This window comes from Moschus berezovskii, chromosome 8, assembly GCF_049115385.1.
Source record: "Moschus berezovskii isolate FMDL1 chromosome 8, NW_MosBer_1.0, whole genome shotgun sequence".
Taxonomy (NCBI): domain Eukaryota; kingdom Metazoa; phylum Chordata; class Mammalia; order Artiodactyla; family Moschidae; genus Moschus; species Moschus berezovskii.
Window position 1 is genome coordinate 17229938 of NC_142467.1, and position 15428 is coordinate 17245365.

General features: G+C 38.2%; 1 protein-coding gene across 6 annotated transcripts in view; it reads left to right on the forward strand.

Moving 5' to 3' along the window:
• ARB2A (ARB2 cotranscriptional regulator A) overlaps window positions 1–15428 on the forward strand; it is a 422973-nt gene that overhangs the window by 47043 nt on the left and 360502 nt on the right. For all 6 annotated transcript variants that reach the window (XM_055429378.2, XM_055429376.2, XM_055429381.2 and 3 more), the window contains 2 exons: window positions 1578–1679; window positions 6979–7079. In XM_055429378.2, coding sequence (XP_055285353.1) covers window positions 1578–1679; window positions 6979–7079 — 203 coding nt within the window. The remainder of the gene's footprint in view (window positions 1–1577; window positions 1680–6978; window positions 7080–15428) is intronic.

Consider the following 15428-nt stretch of genomic DNA (forward strand, 5'->3'; position numbering starts at 1 on the left):
ATAACCTATAAGAAATCGTTAAATACTGTTGACAGACTGATTTGAGGCTGGGGCAGGGAAAATGCAAGATATGCCTGCAACACCGTGTAGTAAAAGGAAATAAGAAAATGCTCACAAAATAAAAAGATGAGACTGAGGAGCCGGGATGACTGTTTGCAATGCAGTGTCCTGGACGGAATCCTGGAAATTAGTGGAAAATGGAAATTAGTGGAAAAACTGATGAATAATATCTGGGCTGAGTTAATGGTAATGTACCGACGTTGGTTTCTTCATTGTAATAAACATAGCATGGTAAGGTAGAATGTTAACAATAGGGAAACCTGGATATAGACACTATCTGTACTGTCTTTCAGCTTATCTGTATCTAAAATGATTCAGAAATAAAATGCTTATTTGCAAAATATTGTTGACAGTTTTTTACTATGTATAGTCAAATGATGTGAAGAATAGAAACTGTTTTGTGTCAGCCTGTTTTCTGCAGTTAGCGTGTTTTATTTTACTATTGTTATTTCCCCTCTAAAAGTAGAATAATGGAAACAGTGAGAGACTTTATTTGGGCTCCAAAGTCACTGCAGATGGTGACTGCAGCAATGAAATTAAAAGACGCTCGCTCCTTGGAAGAAAAGCGATGACCAACCTAGACAGCATATTAAAAAGCAAAGACATTACTTTGCCAACAAAGGTCCGTCTAGTCAAAGCTGTGGTTTTTCCAGTAGTCGTGTATGGATGTGAGAGTTAGACTATAAAGAAAGCTGAGCACCGAAGAATGGATGCTTCTGAACCGTGGTGTTGGAGAAGATTCTTGAGAGTCCCCTGGACTGCAAGGAGATTCAACCAGTCCATCCTAAAGGAGATCAGTCCTGAATATTCGTTGGAAGGACTGATGCTGAAGCTGAAATTCCAATACTTTGGCCACCTGATGTGAAGAACTGACTTACTGGAAAAGACCCTGATGCTGGAAAAGATTGAAGGCGGGAGGAGAAGGGGACGATAGAGAATGAGATGGTTGGATGGCATCACTGACTTGATGGACATGAGTTTCAGTAAGCTCTGCGAGTTGGTGATGGACAGGGAGGCCTGGCGTGCTGCAGTCCATGGAGTCTTAAAGAGTCAGACACGACTTAGTGACCGAACTGACTGATGCTATATTACTATTATTTAGATTTTTAAGTTCCCTTATTCATAACACTAGTAAGATTTGGTGATCTTTAAAAGTCATATTAATTTCTGAAAATTTTAAAAATGATAGAAGGAGGTTAATAAGGTACAAAATAGTAGCTGTATATTCTGAAGGGAAAGAAGTTCATAATTAATCATTGTGGTACATAGGATCTGAGTTGTGATTGTTTGGAGAATTACAGTTTTGAAAGTACTTATGCTATATTGATACTGTATGTCATCATAGTAAAGCATTTTGGTAACTTAAAAAATTATTAATAAGAATATTATCATTTAAGGCAACACATAAAAGGTAACCTAATAGAAAAAGAAAAAAAAGTTAAAATAATATAAGATACCATCTTTGTTATTAATTATGAAAATTAATATAAGTAAATTTCATGTCATTTCTTTTCTAGATTTATTATCTAGGATAGATTTGGATGAACTGATGAAAAAAGATGAACCACCTCTTGATTTTCCTGATACACTGGAAGGATTTGAATATGCTTTTAATGAAAGTAAGTGGTGTATGCTATACATATGCAAGATTTGTTTAACAATGCTAATAGAAAATAAACAATCCGAAATGTTTATTTGCCAGCTAGAAAGTTTTACGTGTTTCTTTTGCGAAATAATATCTTATCCTTTCATGATGAAATTCTTCTGTCAAGTAAAAGAGCCAAGTAATAATTTTCCATACTTGTCAAGTCACTTAAACCAACGAATATGAATTTAATTCAGCTTAGGTATTTTCAGTCTTGAGGGTTCAACTCCCTTGTATCCAGCTGGAACTCCCAATTAATAGTGTAGAAAGATGCTATTATTTCATGTGTTATTTAAAAGATGAAGTGACTGGCAATAATTATCTGTGACACTATTTTAAAACATAATACTTGATTCCATTATTATTTTTTAGGCAACATCCTTATTATAAAACTTCATTAAGTTCTGAATAAAATAAGCTTGGGACTTGGAATAAAGTACCATAGATTGCAAGAATGTTTCTTGTACAAAGAACCATGAAACTGGATTAGTGATACTGTAATACTTGAGAGGTAGTGTTATTCCAGGCCAGGCAGCATTTGAATTGTAGCTGTCTGTTGTACTACATCAATTCAGTTGGTGATCTGTCATCATTGTGTGCGTTTTTTTAATTTTACATGGATTTATTTTATTCTATTCACATTGACTGTTGTCATACCACCTACAAAAAGTGCAAAAGCCTAATCAGTTTTCTAATACTAAGTCAGAGCCAGGTTGCAAAAGAGGAACTATACAGTAAGTTACAAGAAGAGTTCAGATGTCCTGTCACTTGATGTACTTAAAGCTGTAAATACGGCCACAGGAGAATCTCTCGTTTTTTGCAGCGTCCATACAGTTCCTACCAATGAGGCCTTCCTAGTTCGATGTGTCTTTGCAGTATCAATTACGGGTGTTAGAGCTTATAGCTGATAGTCTCTGTGTACTAGAATGTTAAGTGAACATATAAGAACATATTACAGACATGTTAGAAAGTATTAGAACATATTAGAAACTTTGATCTCTTTTCTGATATTAATTTACATGCTTTTTAATAAAGGATATATTTTGATAAAGTATGTGTGAGTATATTTTGTTTTTAAAAGAAATTTTAAAATTTCTTTATTGTTTAATTAACAGACTCTAAAGAACTCTGAGACGAACATTGCTCCTGCCCCTTTGAAACAATGACCAGATTCCTCTTTCAGGCCGGGGGTGGGGGCATGCGTTGGTATTGCAGATGAATCATAGAACTATGTTTGCTTTATGAACAGAAGACACCAGTTTTCATTGAAGTCTGCCTTTCATCTTCCTTGAGCATTTCTTAAAGGAAATGAAAAACAAAGAAGCAGTACACTTTTATCTCTCACTTTCTTATCAGATATGTTTATACACACACATCTTTGCTTACATTTTTACATTCTTGCATGCACATATTAACTTTGGGACACACCTACACCTTTGCAAATGCAAAATGTGTGCTTTCATGTATATACCTGAATGTGTAAGCACCCTTGCACACACCTATCATGTATTTTTTTTAATATCCTGGACATTGTCTTGCATAAATGTAGACTTACAGTACGGGCAAAGTTGCTTGCATTCCAAGGAGAGAATGCCACTTTTATGGATCTTATTTTTAGCACAATACAGTTCAGGGTTGAATTCAGGGTGAATGGTGAGTATTTTTTTAAAGAGGTGAGGATTTGAAACCAAGAAGCTAGTTTCAGTATTAAATCACTAAGAGGGCAGTCCTATCTTATAATCTTCAGGGACTTTTTTTCAGGGTTTATAATGCAAAAACTTAAAAAAGCTTTGAATTGAAACTTTCATTGACTAAAGAAACTTCTAAATTTTTCTGAAGAATTTTAAATTTCTTAGTTGGATAAAGAAGAATTAAGATACAGAGTTCACTCTAAGGAAAAAGAAAACTGTAACAAAGGGGAAGAGATTCTTTTTACCTGCATCAAACTGATACCTTATTCTTTCAAATCACTGTACCTTTTCAAATACTCTTTGTGTTTAAAGTGCCTGTTTAGCCATTCTCCAGTTGCATTTGGTATACGACCCAGCTCAAATGCCTTTGCCTTGAAAGATGAAGGTGAAGGCTTTTCCCCTTACACCCTCACTCTTACTCCCTATACCTTGGTGCAGCACTGTGAGAAATCACGCTTTTGTATCACCAAAAAAATACATGCATACATACATATATATATATATATATATATAAAAAACTCAGCAACAAACTGTTTTGAGTTTGAAGCTTGTCTTCCATGATAGCTGAATTTTACTGGATTCTTACTGTTGTCAGAAAGTGTCTTGAATATTTTCAGTTTATTAATTCATGTATGTCATTGATAGCTTATCTTGGGTCTCAGACTCTACCACCAATCCGGTAATATATATGGATACGCTTTCAAAATAACACGCATTTGGTTATACACTGGAGATTTTACAACTGATTTTAGGAGACTAAAATGTCCTAAATCAGACCTCTGACAGTTGCTAAAGAGATTTTCAAAACCTTTGAGAAATATAATTTGCAAATCCAATTGTAAGTGATCCAGATTATCTTTTCTGGTTAGGAATGCTTACTCTCTTTGCCTCTTTATCTTTTTTTTACTTTTAATACAGTGTTAGTAGTTGGTTTTTTTGGCAAGGCTCATTTTTCCTAAAGTATCAAAATCATTATCAATTTATGAGAATCATTATGTTCAAAATGAGTAGAGAATTTAAAAAAAACAGAGAACTTCTCTTTGAGATGTAGATGTATCTACATCTAACTACATAAACTCGCTCTCTTGGTAAGTCATTTATTTCCCTTTCACACAACAGTTCCATAGAAAATACATTTCAAATTTTAGCTGCAGCAATATTACACGTTACTATGTGCCACATGCCTTTAAGGGTGCTTTAGTCAAAATCACAAGTCAGATTTGCAGATACCTTCAATTCACTTGTATTGGTATCTTAAATGGGAATTTCCCTGTCCTCAAAAGAAAGACATAGATGTACCTTATAATTTATATGGCATCATCTGACCATAAATGAGTGTTTGTTATGGTGATCTAGTGCTGGGTCTCGTGTTGAGTATTAAAGAACTTTAGAAATAAGAATTAGCCCTTATATTAAAAATACCTAGTGTGTGTAGTAAAATTGATTCATAAAAATAATGATATAGTTTTACTTAGAGTAGTAATGTTTCCTGGATTTTAGCTCTGGTGCCATAACTTTCCTTTCAAGTCTTTGTTCACTCTTGCAAGCCCTCATTGGATAAAAATCAAATACTAATAACTCTGTTCAGCTTGACCATGTACCTCTTCTGCCACTCCTAGGATAAAGGCTAAAGGCTAAAGTTTGAGGCTTCTACTATTTGATTTCATGTTTTCTTCATTGCTGTATTATTCAATTAATCTCAATACTCTGTTTCTATTAAGCTGGGTTGTGCACCAGTATTTGAACTTGCCATCTTTTTTGTTTTCAAAATTCTGTTTTCATTGAGTAGAATCAAGTTGTTTCAGCACTTGTTCTATTGTGTTTTTCTCTCCTGAATACCAGGAGAATGCTCTGGTCTGCCGTGAGGAGAATCCTTCTCCATGAAGTATTTTGAACAAGTTAACTGGTTTGGCATTGATTACAGTTAAACTTAAAATCTGCAGATATGTAATTGCATGTTTCTTCGAAAAATATCACATAAGCAGTACAACTCTCTGGCACATAAAGTAGAAGTGTTTATAACCAGCATGCTTACCAGTGTGTGCAGTAACTCATATGCCCCACTTAGAGACATCACCTGTTCTGGTCCAGAGCGTGCTATCCAGTGAGTACAGAAGACTGGGAAGATACAGCCAGGCTGTTGCAAACCACTCCCTACTTTGCCTGTGCCTTTTGGTTGCCTGGACCATTGAAATTATTAATAAAGTTATTTATTTTCAGTACAGTCACTGAACTTTGTGAGTTTGTCTTGACAGTCTTATCAGGTCAGTTTATTTCTCTTCCTCAGTTCTTGTCTCCTCAAAACGAAAATTTGGCACGGACTAAAGGGTTTAAAATAACAGACAAGTCACAGTTCAGGTTGGCTCAAGCAGACAGATCTTTTATTACACAGACACTCCCAAGATGTGGAAGCCGGCTGATCCCAAAGAAGTCATCGTAACAATCCCTCTTGATTTCCCCCTTTTTATACTTCCTTTTGGTTGTGCCCTATGCAGAATAGGGCTTGTACCCACCACCAGTCAAGAAAGGGAATGCAAATAGGCATACATTCAAGGCCGATTGACAATTGCAAGTTATATAACAACAGGCTCTGTTGCACGTGTCTTCCCATAATCCAGTCTGTTGTAATCAGATGTATATGTATGTGTGTAGAATATTTATGAACCTCGGTGTTCTTGCCTGGAGAATCCCAGGGACGGGGGAGCCTGGTGGGCTTCTGTCTATGGGGTCACACAGAGTTGGACACGACTGAAGTGACTTAGCCGCAGCAGCAGCAGCAGCAGCAGGCTCCTAGCTGCCTAAGGTTACTTGAGGAAGCCCCTGTGGTTAGTTTGTATCCACTGTGTGCGGAGGGCTCCTTGTGCTGGAGTTGGAAATGTCTCTCTGGTTATTTTTGTAGCAAATCTGTGAGCCCCCCTTGGTGTGTCTGAGACGGGGTTTAGAGATGAGCGTGCCTCCTTTTCAGCTAGGTCACCCCATGTTGCTCATGCCTCATTTCCTACCTAGCAGTCTAAACCTGCGTTGGTTCACTGGCTCTCTCCCACTTCCATTTGAAATTGTGTTTCAAGCCAGTTGAGAAATTTCACTAAAACCTTTGGACCTAGTCTAGCCTATAGCCTTCATTTTTCTAAACTCATTTTAGACTTTATTATCTATGTGAATTGCCTGTAGTAGATTTTTGGATTGTTGACTTCATTCTTTGTAAAAAGTTGCTTACTTTTAAATATTTATGCTTCTACTCCTCAAGTAGCCTCTAAGCTTAAGAATGGGGACCATGTTCATGGCTATATAGGTAGCAAAAATCTTCGTATATTGTAGGCCTTCAAATATTGTTAACTTGCTTTGGGTTAGAGAAATGAAGATGGAAGACACAGCCTTTGAGTACTTGGGTCCTTTGTTTATACCGTATATACCTTTGCACCATATGGATATTTAAAGAAAAAGATCTAATGAAAAACATGAGAATGTCCTGAGTCATTAAATTTTTATTAGACATTACTTATTATACTTTACATCTTATTATAAATATACTCTGAATCATAGCACTATTCGAACAAATAAACTTGTTTGTTTGTCTTCTAGAGGGGCAGTTAAGACACATAAAAACTGGGGAGCCGTTTGTTTTTAACTACCGGGAAGACTTGCACAGATGGAATCAGAAAAGATATGAAGCACTGGGAGAGGTATGGTTGTGGATATGATTTAACCTTGTTTTTATTCCAAATTTAAATAGTCAGAATAAAGGCTTAAGTTGAAGCAGTACACGTGTTCTTTCTACAAAATGATTCAAAAAGGTTTTTGTATTTATTTTTAGTGGTAACGTTAGAAACATAATTTCAGTTTAAAATGTTATGTTTTTATACGAATCTTTTCATGACCTTAATATTTTGTAATGAGTCATTATAAGGGGAACAAATTGAAGTTAAATTTTATTTTTTTTAATGTTTTTAGGAGGATGAGTCCTCTGCCATGCCAGGAAGAATAAGTCTTCTTATCTAAAACAAAAAGCACAGAGAGTTACCATTGTTAATTATGTGAGATGATGGATGTGTTAATTATCCTGGTCTTGGCATTTTTTCCTAGCAATTTCCTGGCAATTATAAAATCATCTTATTGTGCATTTTAAGTATATACAAATACAGTTATCAGTTATTACTGAAGGTTACAAAAAAGTGTTTATCTATAGGAAGAAAATTGCTATTGGCCAATAAATTAGATATAAACTACTTATCTTTGACTTGATAAAGGATTAGGCCTTGTGAAACATTACCTGCCTCTTTAATGCTACCACTGGTAGGAACCTTTGAAAATGTCATTTGTCATTCAAGTGAATGTTTTGTTAAAGCTCAGAGTTTTACCCATCAGTATCATATTTTTGTTGTTCAGTTGTTCAGTCATCTCAAACTCTTTGCAACCGCATGGACTGCATGCAGCATGCCAGGCTTCCCTGTCCTTCACTGTCTCCCTTAACTCATGTCCACTGAGTTGATGGTGCCATCCAAACATCTCATCCTGTGTCGCCCCGTTCTCTTGCCCTCAATCTTTCTCAGTATCAGGGTCTTTTCCAGTGGGTCAGCTCTTCGCGTCAGGTGGCCAAAGTATTGGAGCTTCAACTTCACCATAGTCCTTCCAATGAATATTCAGGGTTGATTTCCTTTAGGATGGACTGGTTTGATTTCCTTGCAGTCCAAGGGACTCTCAGGTCTTCTCCAGAACCACGATTTGAAAGCATCAATTCTTCGGCACTCAGCCTCCTTTGTGGTCCAACTCTCAAATCCATATACAATTACTGGAAAAACCATAGTTTTGACTATATGGACCTTTGTCAGCAAAGTGATGTCTCTGATTTTTGATGTCATACTCTGTGTTTTTCATAAAATGCATACAAACACATTTGTTTACTGCAATAACTAGACAACTGCTTAATTTTTATAAAGAAAAGCTGAAAGTTCTATTTATATTTTGGCTGTCTAATATAAGCAGTCAAAATGAATTATTTGATTAAACAGTTCCATAAAGAATATATGAAATTAAGTTTATCTTTTCTGGAATACAGCTTTTCCCGGATCTCTTCTGCACATCTTTGAGCAAAGGCGTTGACAGCTTTTGTTCTGAACAATCTTTTTTAAGATGTCCGATTAGGAAGCAGACTTAGAAGACAGACATTGTGTCTTCTTCTAGCGCAGAGGACAGATTTATTTGATGTCCAAGGAATTTCATGGTAGGGAAGATCCCCTGAAGAAGGAAATGGCAACCCACTCCAGTATTCTTGCCTGGAGAACTCCATGGACAGAGGAACATGGTGGGCTACAGTCCATGGTGTTGCAAAGAGTCAGACACCACTGAGCGACTAACACTTTCAGTTCAGTTCAGTTCAGTCGCTCAGTCGTGTCTGACTCTTTGCGACCCCATGAATCACAGCACGCCAGGCCTCCCTGTCCATAACCAACTCCTGGAGCTCACTCAAACTCATGTCCATCGAGTTGGTGATGCCATCCAGCCATCTCCTTCTCTGTTGTCCCCTTCTCCTCCCACCCCCAATCCCTCCAGCATCAGATTCTTTTCCAGTGAGTCAACTCGTTGCGTGAGGTGGCCAAAGTATTGGAGTTTTAGCTTTAGCATCAGTCCTTCTAATGAACACCCAGGATTGATCTCCTTTAGAATGGACTGGTTTGATCTCCTTACTTTCATGCAAATAGAGAGTCACAGAAATTTTTAACCCTCATAGTCAATCTCAAGACATGTCACCATTATTCTGAAAATGCAGGTCCTCATATAAGCATCTACAGTTCCCAGAAAACATATAAACATTGTAATGTTTAAATTCTGAAAATAGTTTAATGCTTATTACCAATAAGATCTCTAGTTCCGTTAAGTGAGAACCTGTGATAAGTCTCTCACCAGTGTCCTCCATGTAAAAGCACTGAAAAAACTTTTCTCCTCAGTGATGGATAGGGCAGAATTCAGAAATTTGGGTTTATTGCCTGAGAGTCTGCCTCTTAAACTTTTGGCATGCTTAAATTTTAAGTTTTAAGGAGACAGCTTTGACTTCAGCTAACAATCTAAACCAAAGCCCCTTCTGTTTTCTTAAGTGTTTTCCTACAGAATATTGAGTTTTGTCTTCAGCTGAGAGGTACTATATATGTTTCACAACTGCCATTTTAGTTTATGTTTATTTCTCTCTTAAGGAGATTATTATAGCAGTCATTCAGCAGAAATTGTTTTTAAGACTTGCTCCTGAAATGCTCTATCATTTCTATGTAAATTAAACTTATTGTGTAAGTAAAATAAACTGAGATGTCATTTTCTTTTTAGAATGCAGTGTCATAACTACACAAAAGAGTACTCTTTTACACTCACATAGTTACATTTTTACAGTCAAACAAATGCTTTTGCTAATATGTATATATATATTTTTACTGTCTACATATAACTTGATAAAAACATATAGCTTTTAATAAGTTTGGTTAATTTGTCTAAATTTAGAAAGATACTTTAAAGAAGTGGGAGAGTGGTGTGAAAGGGTGATTTTCAGAATAGAAATTTTCATGCATGTATATTGGAGACGAATGTTATACCAAGGAATAATGTTTCATTTGAAACATTAGAAAGGCTGTCATTTAAGTAATATATAGAATGGAAAAACCCAGCATGTAACTTGTCAAATTTTTTCAACTATCTCTTTCGTGTCAATACTGTATTATTATTAAATGGAGAATTTGTAATCCAGAAGAAATTTTAATGAAAGACTTGAGTTTTTTGCCTAAATTGGGTCTTTGCACTTCCTTTGATATTTGTTTACTTCTTTAAAAGTTAACAAATTGTTAGTGTGCTTAGTAAGAGGATAGTATTGATTGAACAGTCTTAAAAGCTTGGCTTTTTATTCATGAATAGGACCACACTTAAAAAAAAAGAAAGTAAAGGCATAATCCGCCCCCCCTCCCCCCCCCCGCTCCCGCCCCGGACCTAAATTAGTAATATGCCTTGTAAAACAGTGCAAAGTTATTGAAAAGTACTACTACTAAAAAAACGGAATTTATGCAGCTATAAAAATTGGATTTTTCCAATGGCCATATTCAGGTATTTGAAATGGGAACAACTTTAAAGAATAATAATGTAAGCTGTTACGTTAATAGTCAAGTGTTTGCATATAATGTGATTTGTTGACTCACTGGAAAAGACTCTGATGCTGGGAAAGGTTGGGGGCGGGAGGAGAAGGGGACGATGGAGAATGAGATGGCTGGATGGCATCACCGACTCTGTGGACATGAGTTTGAGTGTATTCCGGGAGTTGGTGATGGACAGGGAGGCCTGGCGTGCTGTGATTCATGGGGTCGCGGAGAGTCGGACACGACTGAGCGACTGAACTGAACTGAACTGAACTGTTGTTGCTCAGTCGCGTCTGGCTCCTTGTGATCCCATGAACAGTAGCAGCCAGCCTTCTCTGGCCTTCACCGCCTCCTGGAGTTGCTCAAACTCTCGTCCATTGAGTTGGTGATGCCAGTGATTATGTGTGACTGATACCTCCATATAATGTGAAATTCCCATATCTCATATTGTGACAGAAACAAAGGCCTGGCTGTCAGGAGATCTGGGTCCTAGTTTTGGCTCAGCACTATCTCTGTGGCAGAGAAAACATAAGATGAGCCTGGGACATTGTCTTTTTTGGAAAGCAAACCCTCAGTTTAATGGCTCAGTATGTGAATAGGACAAAGAAACCCAACTTGAGAGGATTTCCTTTGGCCAAAATTGGGACAATTTGAGGGTAAAACAGAATAAGGCTTCTACTGATTATAAAATATTTCATTAAAAGTCATGATTCCATAGCATTTTTATAATATAGCTAATATGCTGTCATAAGATGAAAATTATCTGAAAATTGGTAATCAAAGGGAAAGAATTAAGTAGCTCGACATTTTATGAGAAACCATATTCATTTGCAGTTGAAGCAGGAATGTTTTACTTTACCAAAGAATACTGGCTACTAACAGTAAAAAAAAAAAAAAAAAGATATAATTAGAAAATCACCATCATTCTAAAGATGTTCCCTCAAGAGTCCCAGTCAACCAATAGTCTGGGATCTACCGTGAAGTGAAGAGACTTACATGGCAGATGTAATTAAGGTTACTAGTCAGCTGATCTTAAGATCTTAAGATAGGGAGGTTGTCCTGGATTATCTGGGTGAATTCTGTACAATCACAAGAGCAATTAAAAGCCAAAGAGAAAGGGCAGAAGAGTCAGTCACAGAGATTCTGCAAAAGAGTCGGGGAGAGAGGCTTCAGGCACGAGGATTCACACGCCATTGCTGGCTTTGAGACAGAACCAGAGAGAGGCCAGCAGGAGCTCAGGGTTCCCTTATACTAATAAGAAGCAAGGAAAGCTCAGTGCGCTGGATTTTGCCAACAACTTGAGTGAACTTGAAAGGGAACTTGCTCCAGAACCTCCTGGAAAGAGCCCAGCTGGCTGACACCTTGATTTTGGCTTTGCAAAACCTAAAGCAGAGACGCCAGTGGAACCAACCCACATTTGTGATCTATAAATTGTGAGATACCGAACCATGTTTAAAGCTATTTTGTTTGTGGTGACTTGTTAAATTAAGTTTGTGGTTGTTAATTTAGAAGAGGAAAACTACCATACAACCCCTTCTTGAAATAGTTGATTTCATGAAGAAGGTGCACAGTATGTTTGCACAGAATATTTGCACTTTTCCCAGAGTATCAACTCAGAGATTTCTTGCAATTGTAAGGGGAAAAATACATACCTTAAAATAGAGATTTAGCTGTCAGCACAGTACCTGATGAACAAAGTTAGTATCACTAGTGGTAGAATAACTTGACATTCTATATCTTCTGATAGGATGCTGTTTGAAGAACACAGCATTAACTGTGGATATTCTTTCTACGTACGCTGACTCTGACGCTAATCAGCCCTTTAGAGTTGTATTCCATTTTCATGAAATACAGGAATAGAGGGAAGAACAAATGATACCACAAGGACACGATCCAATACAAGGGACATGTGGAAGACAATACCATTAAAAATACTGGAAAGATTCCTGTGTTGGGAGTAAAGAAACTGTTGTAGATGAACGTAAACAAGGAGACGGCAACTAGCTTGCATATATGAGCACTGATGGGACTTTGGTTAAAAAAATAATAAGGTAAAACAAACAACCTCTATACTCTTTAGGGGCAACGAGGAAGAATTGTTCATGGTTTTCAGGTATGAAATATTGCGTATTATGGTTTTGTAGGAAAATGTCCTTATTCTTAGGTGATGCTAGTGAAATATTTAAGGAGAAAGTCATGGTGCCTGCACACTATTTTTAAATGCGTCCTAAAGAAGAGGAAAAACTCAGGGAAATAAAAAGAAAGTTTGCATGGCGAAATGCTGTTAACAGTTGTCCAATCAAGGTGGAAGATGTAGAGATGCTTATTGTACTATTTTCCAACATTTCTGTGTGTTTGAGAAGTTTCACAAGTTGAATGTTGGGGGAAAGGAAGCTGGTGATAGGAACTTGAATACGCTTCGCATTTGTGAGTGAGCCTTGCTCCCTGGCAGGCATGCTTCAGTGCTCTTGGCCTGTACCATTTTATCTGTCATGTGCTGTGCTAAGTTGCTTCAGTCATGCCCAACTGTTTGTGATCCCATGGACTATAGCATGCCAGGCTTCTCTGTCCTGGGATTCTCCAGACAGGAACACTGGAGTGGGTTGCCATGCCCTCCTCCAGGGGATCTTCCCAACCCAGGGATCAAACCTGTGTCTCTTAGTCTCTTGCTTTGGCAGGCGGGTTCTTTACCACTAGGGCTACCTGGGAAGCCCACCATTTCATTTGGGACCCATCAAATACTAGAATTTGGAGTACTTTTTTCCTGGGGTAACAGCATCCATTCTAGGACTTGAGTTGTCTCCCAATAGTTTATTCCATTTTTTAGAAGTACCTTGTTTAGTATTTTGCCTGAGGCATAAATGTGTTTGGTGTCACAGAGGCGATGAACTCAGCGGGTGAGCATCATGACAGTTTCTGTGAATCTCTCATACTCCTGTATGTCATATTGGATATGCCAAGAATACAAGGCCCTGCCTGCTTTTTCACCTGGGCCATTTCTCAAGAGTTGTGTTTACAACAAGCAGTATTGAAGCATGAAGTTATGTCTTTCTCTGGGACAAAGAACAGGCTTGCTTACAGCTTGCTGTCAAATGGTAAGTTCCCCAAGCTTGGTATTTCACAGCTTCAACCTGAACCTCTGTGTGTGCAGCATCCATCTATGGTCACATCATGTTGTGCTCCATGGACTTGAGGTCCAGGAAACCAGTGCAAATATGCTGATGCTATGCTGTGATGAGTAAAGCCCTCTGTCTGTGACCCAGAAGTTTTGTGTCTTGCATTAGCACCCATGAAACAGTAGCAGGCTAGCTGATTAGTTTGCAACTAGGGCAAAATCAAATCTCAGACCTGTCAGTGACGATTGACTCCCTGCCAGGGAGCAAGCCTCACTCACAAACGCGAAGCGTATTCAGGTTCCTATCACCAGCTTCCTTTCCCCCAACATTCAACTTGTGAAACTTCAAACACATAGAAATGTTGAAAAATAGTACAATAAGCATCTTTACATCTTCCACCTTGATTGGACAACTGCTAACAGCATTTAGAAGAATGAATAGCATTAGAAGAATGAATAGATCCTCAATAATTCCTGTTTTCAGTCTGACTACATACTTCCACTCTTCACTGGACCTGCATTTTCTAAGCCTGAAGTGCCTGAGGTTCTGCGAGGCCGGTAACCTGCTTTCGTATTTTAAACAGACGGCACCACATTTCAGCCAGTTATGTTAGAAGCTTCATAGTCCTTTCACTCTTCGTGTTTAATGTGTGGCCAGGTCTTTTTATTTTACCTTTTTTGCATCTCGTCTTCGTCCGTCACTACTGCTGTTGGTTGAACTTAGGTCTGTATCGTCTCTTAAACTAGATCTCTGCAGTTCAGCTGAAATGCATCCCCCCGTCAGTATTCACATGTCAAAGCTCCAGCCCCTTGGGTGATTGTATTTAGAGATGGGGCTGTTAGAAAGTAGCTTAGGTTAAATGTGGTCACAGAGATGGGGTCCTAATTGGATAGGATTGGTCGCTTTAGGATCTGTCTCTCTTTGACTCTTCACTCCTGCCCCTTCTCCATTTCTTCCCCTCTCCTCCATGTATGCGCCGAGGAAAGGCCATGTGAGGATAGAGCAGTAAAGCAACTGTCTACCAGCCAGAAGGAGCCCTCTCGCCAGGAACCTAATCAGCCAAGCACCTATATCTGGTACTTCTCAGCCTTCAGAACCGTGAGAAATGGATTTCAGTCATTTGAGCCAGCTAATCTACGGTGCTTTGTTATGGTAGCCCGATCAAACTGTTACCTGCAGTGTGGTTGCTCTGTGCCTGCTCTGCCCTCCTAAACAGGTTCAGGTCTTTGAACCTGTTCTCAGCACTGCTACCAGAGATATTAATATCTTTTGAAGCTGCCACTGTGATCATGTTTGCCTGTTTTTGGAACCTTGTTGTGTTTCCCTGCAAGATGAATTTTAAGCCGCGTGCCTTGTTGCACCAAAGCTTTCATGAGTTGGCCCTTTCATATTTTTTCTGGCTCCATCACTTGCCTTCCCTCTTGCCCCAGTTCCCACTCACCCTATGCTCGAGCTATATAAACCTACTCGTGGCTTCCTAATACGCCGTGCTGTTGTAGATCTGTGGGCCTCGACTCAGGCAGGGAGCATGTGGTGCCAGGCTGCAGCTTCCCCACCCTCCCTCCCATCTGCTTGCAGAATATTTATTCATCCCTCAAGCTTAGATCAACCTCAAAGAAAACTTTCTCTGATCTGCAGAGGATAGAAGGGACCTCTCTCTTTTGTGTGTTTCATGTTTGCTTTTAAGATAATTCTGTTATGACATATATAATATATTATTTCTCTTAGTGTTCAGTGTATCGTTCTCCCCTTACTAGATGTGGTGGGAGCTTACCTGAGGCTAAATAGATAGTGCACTAGTCAGGGT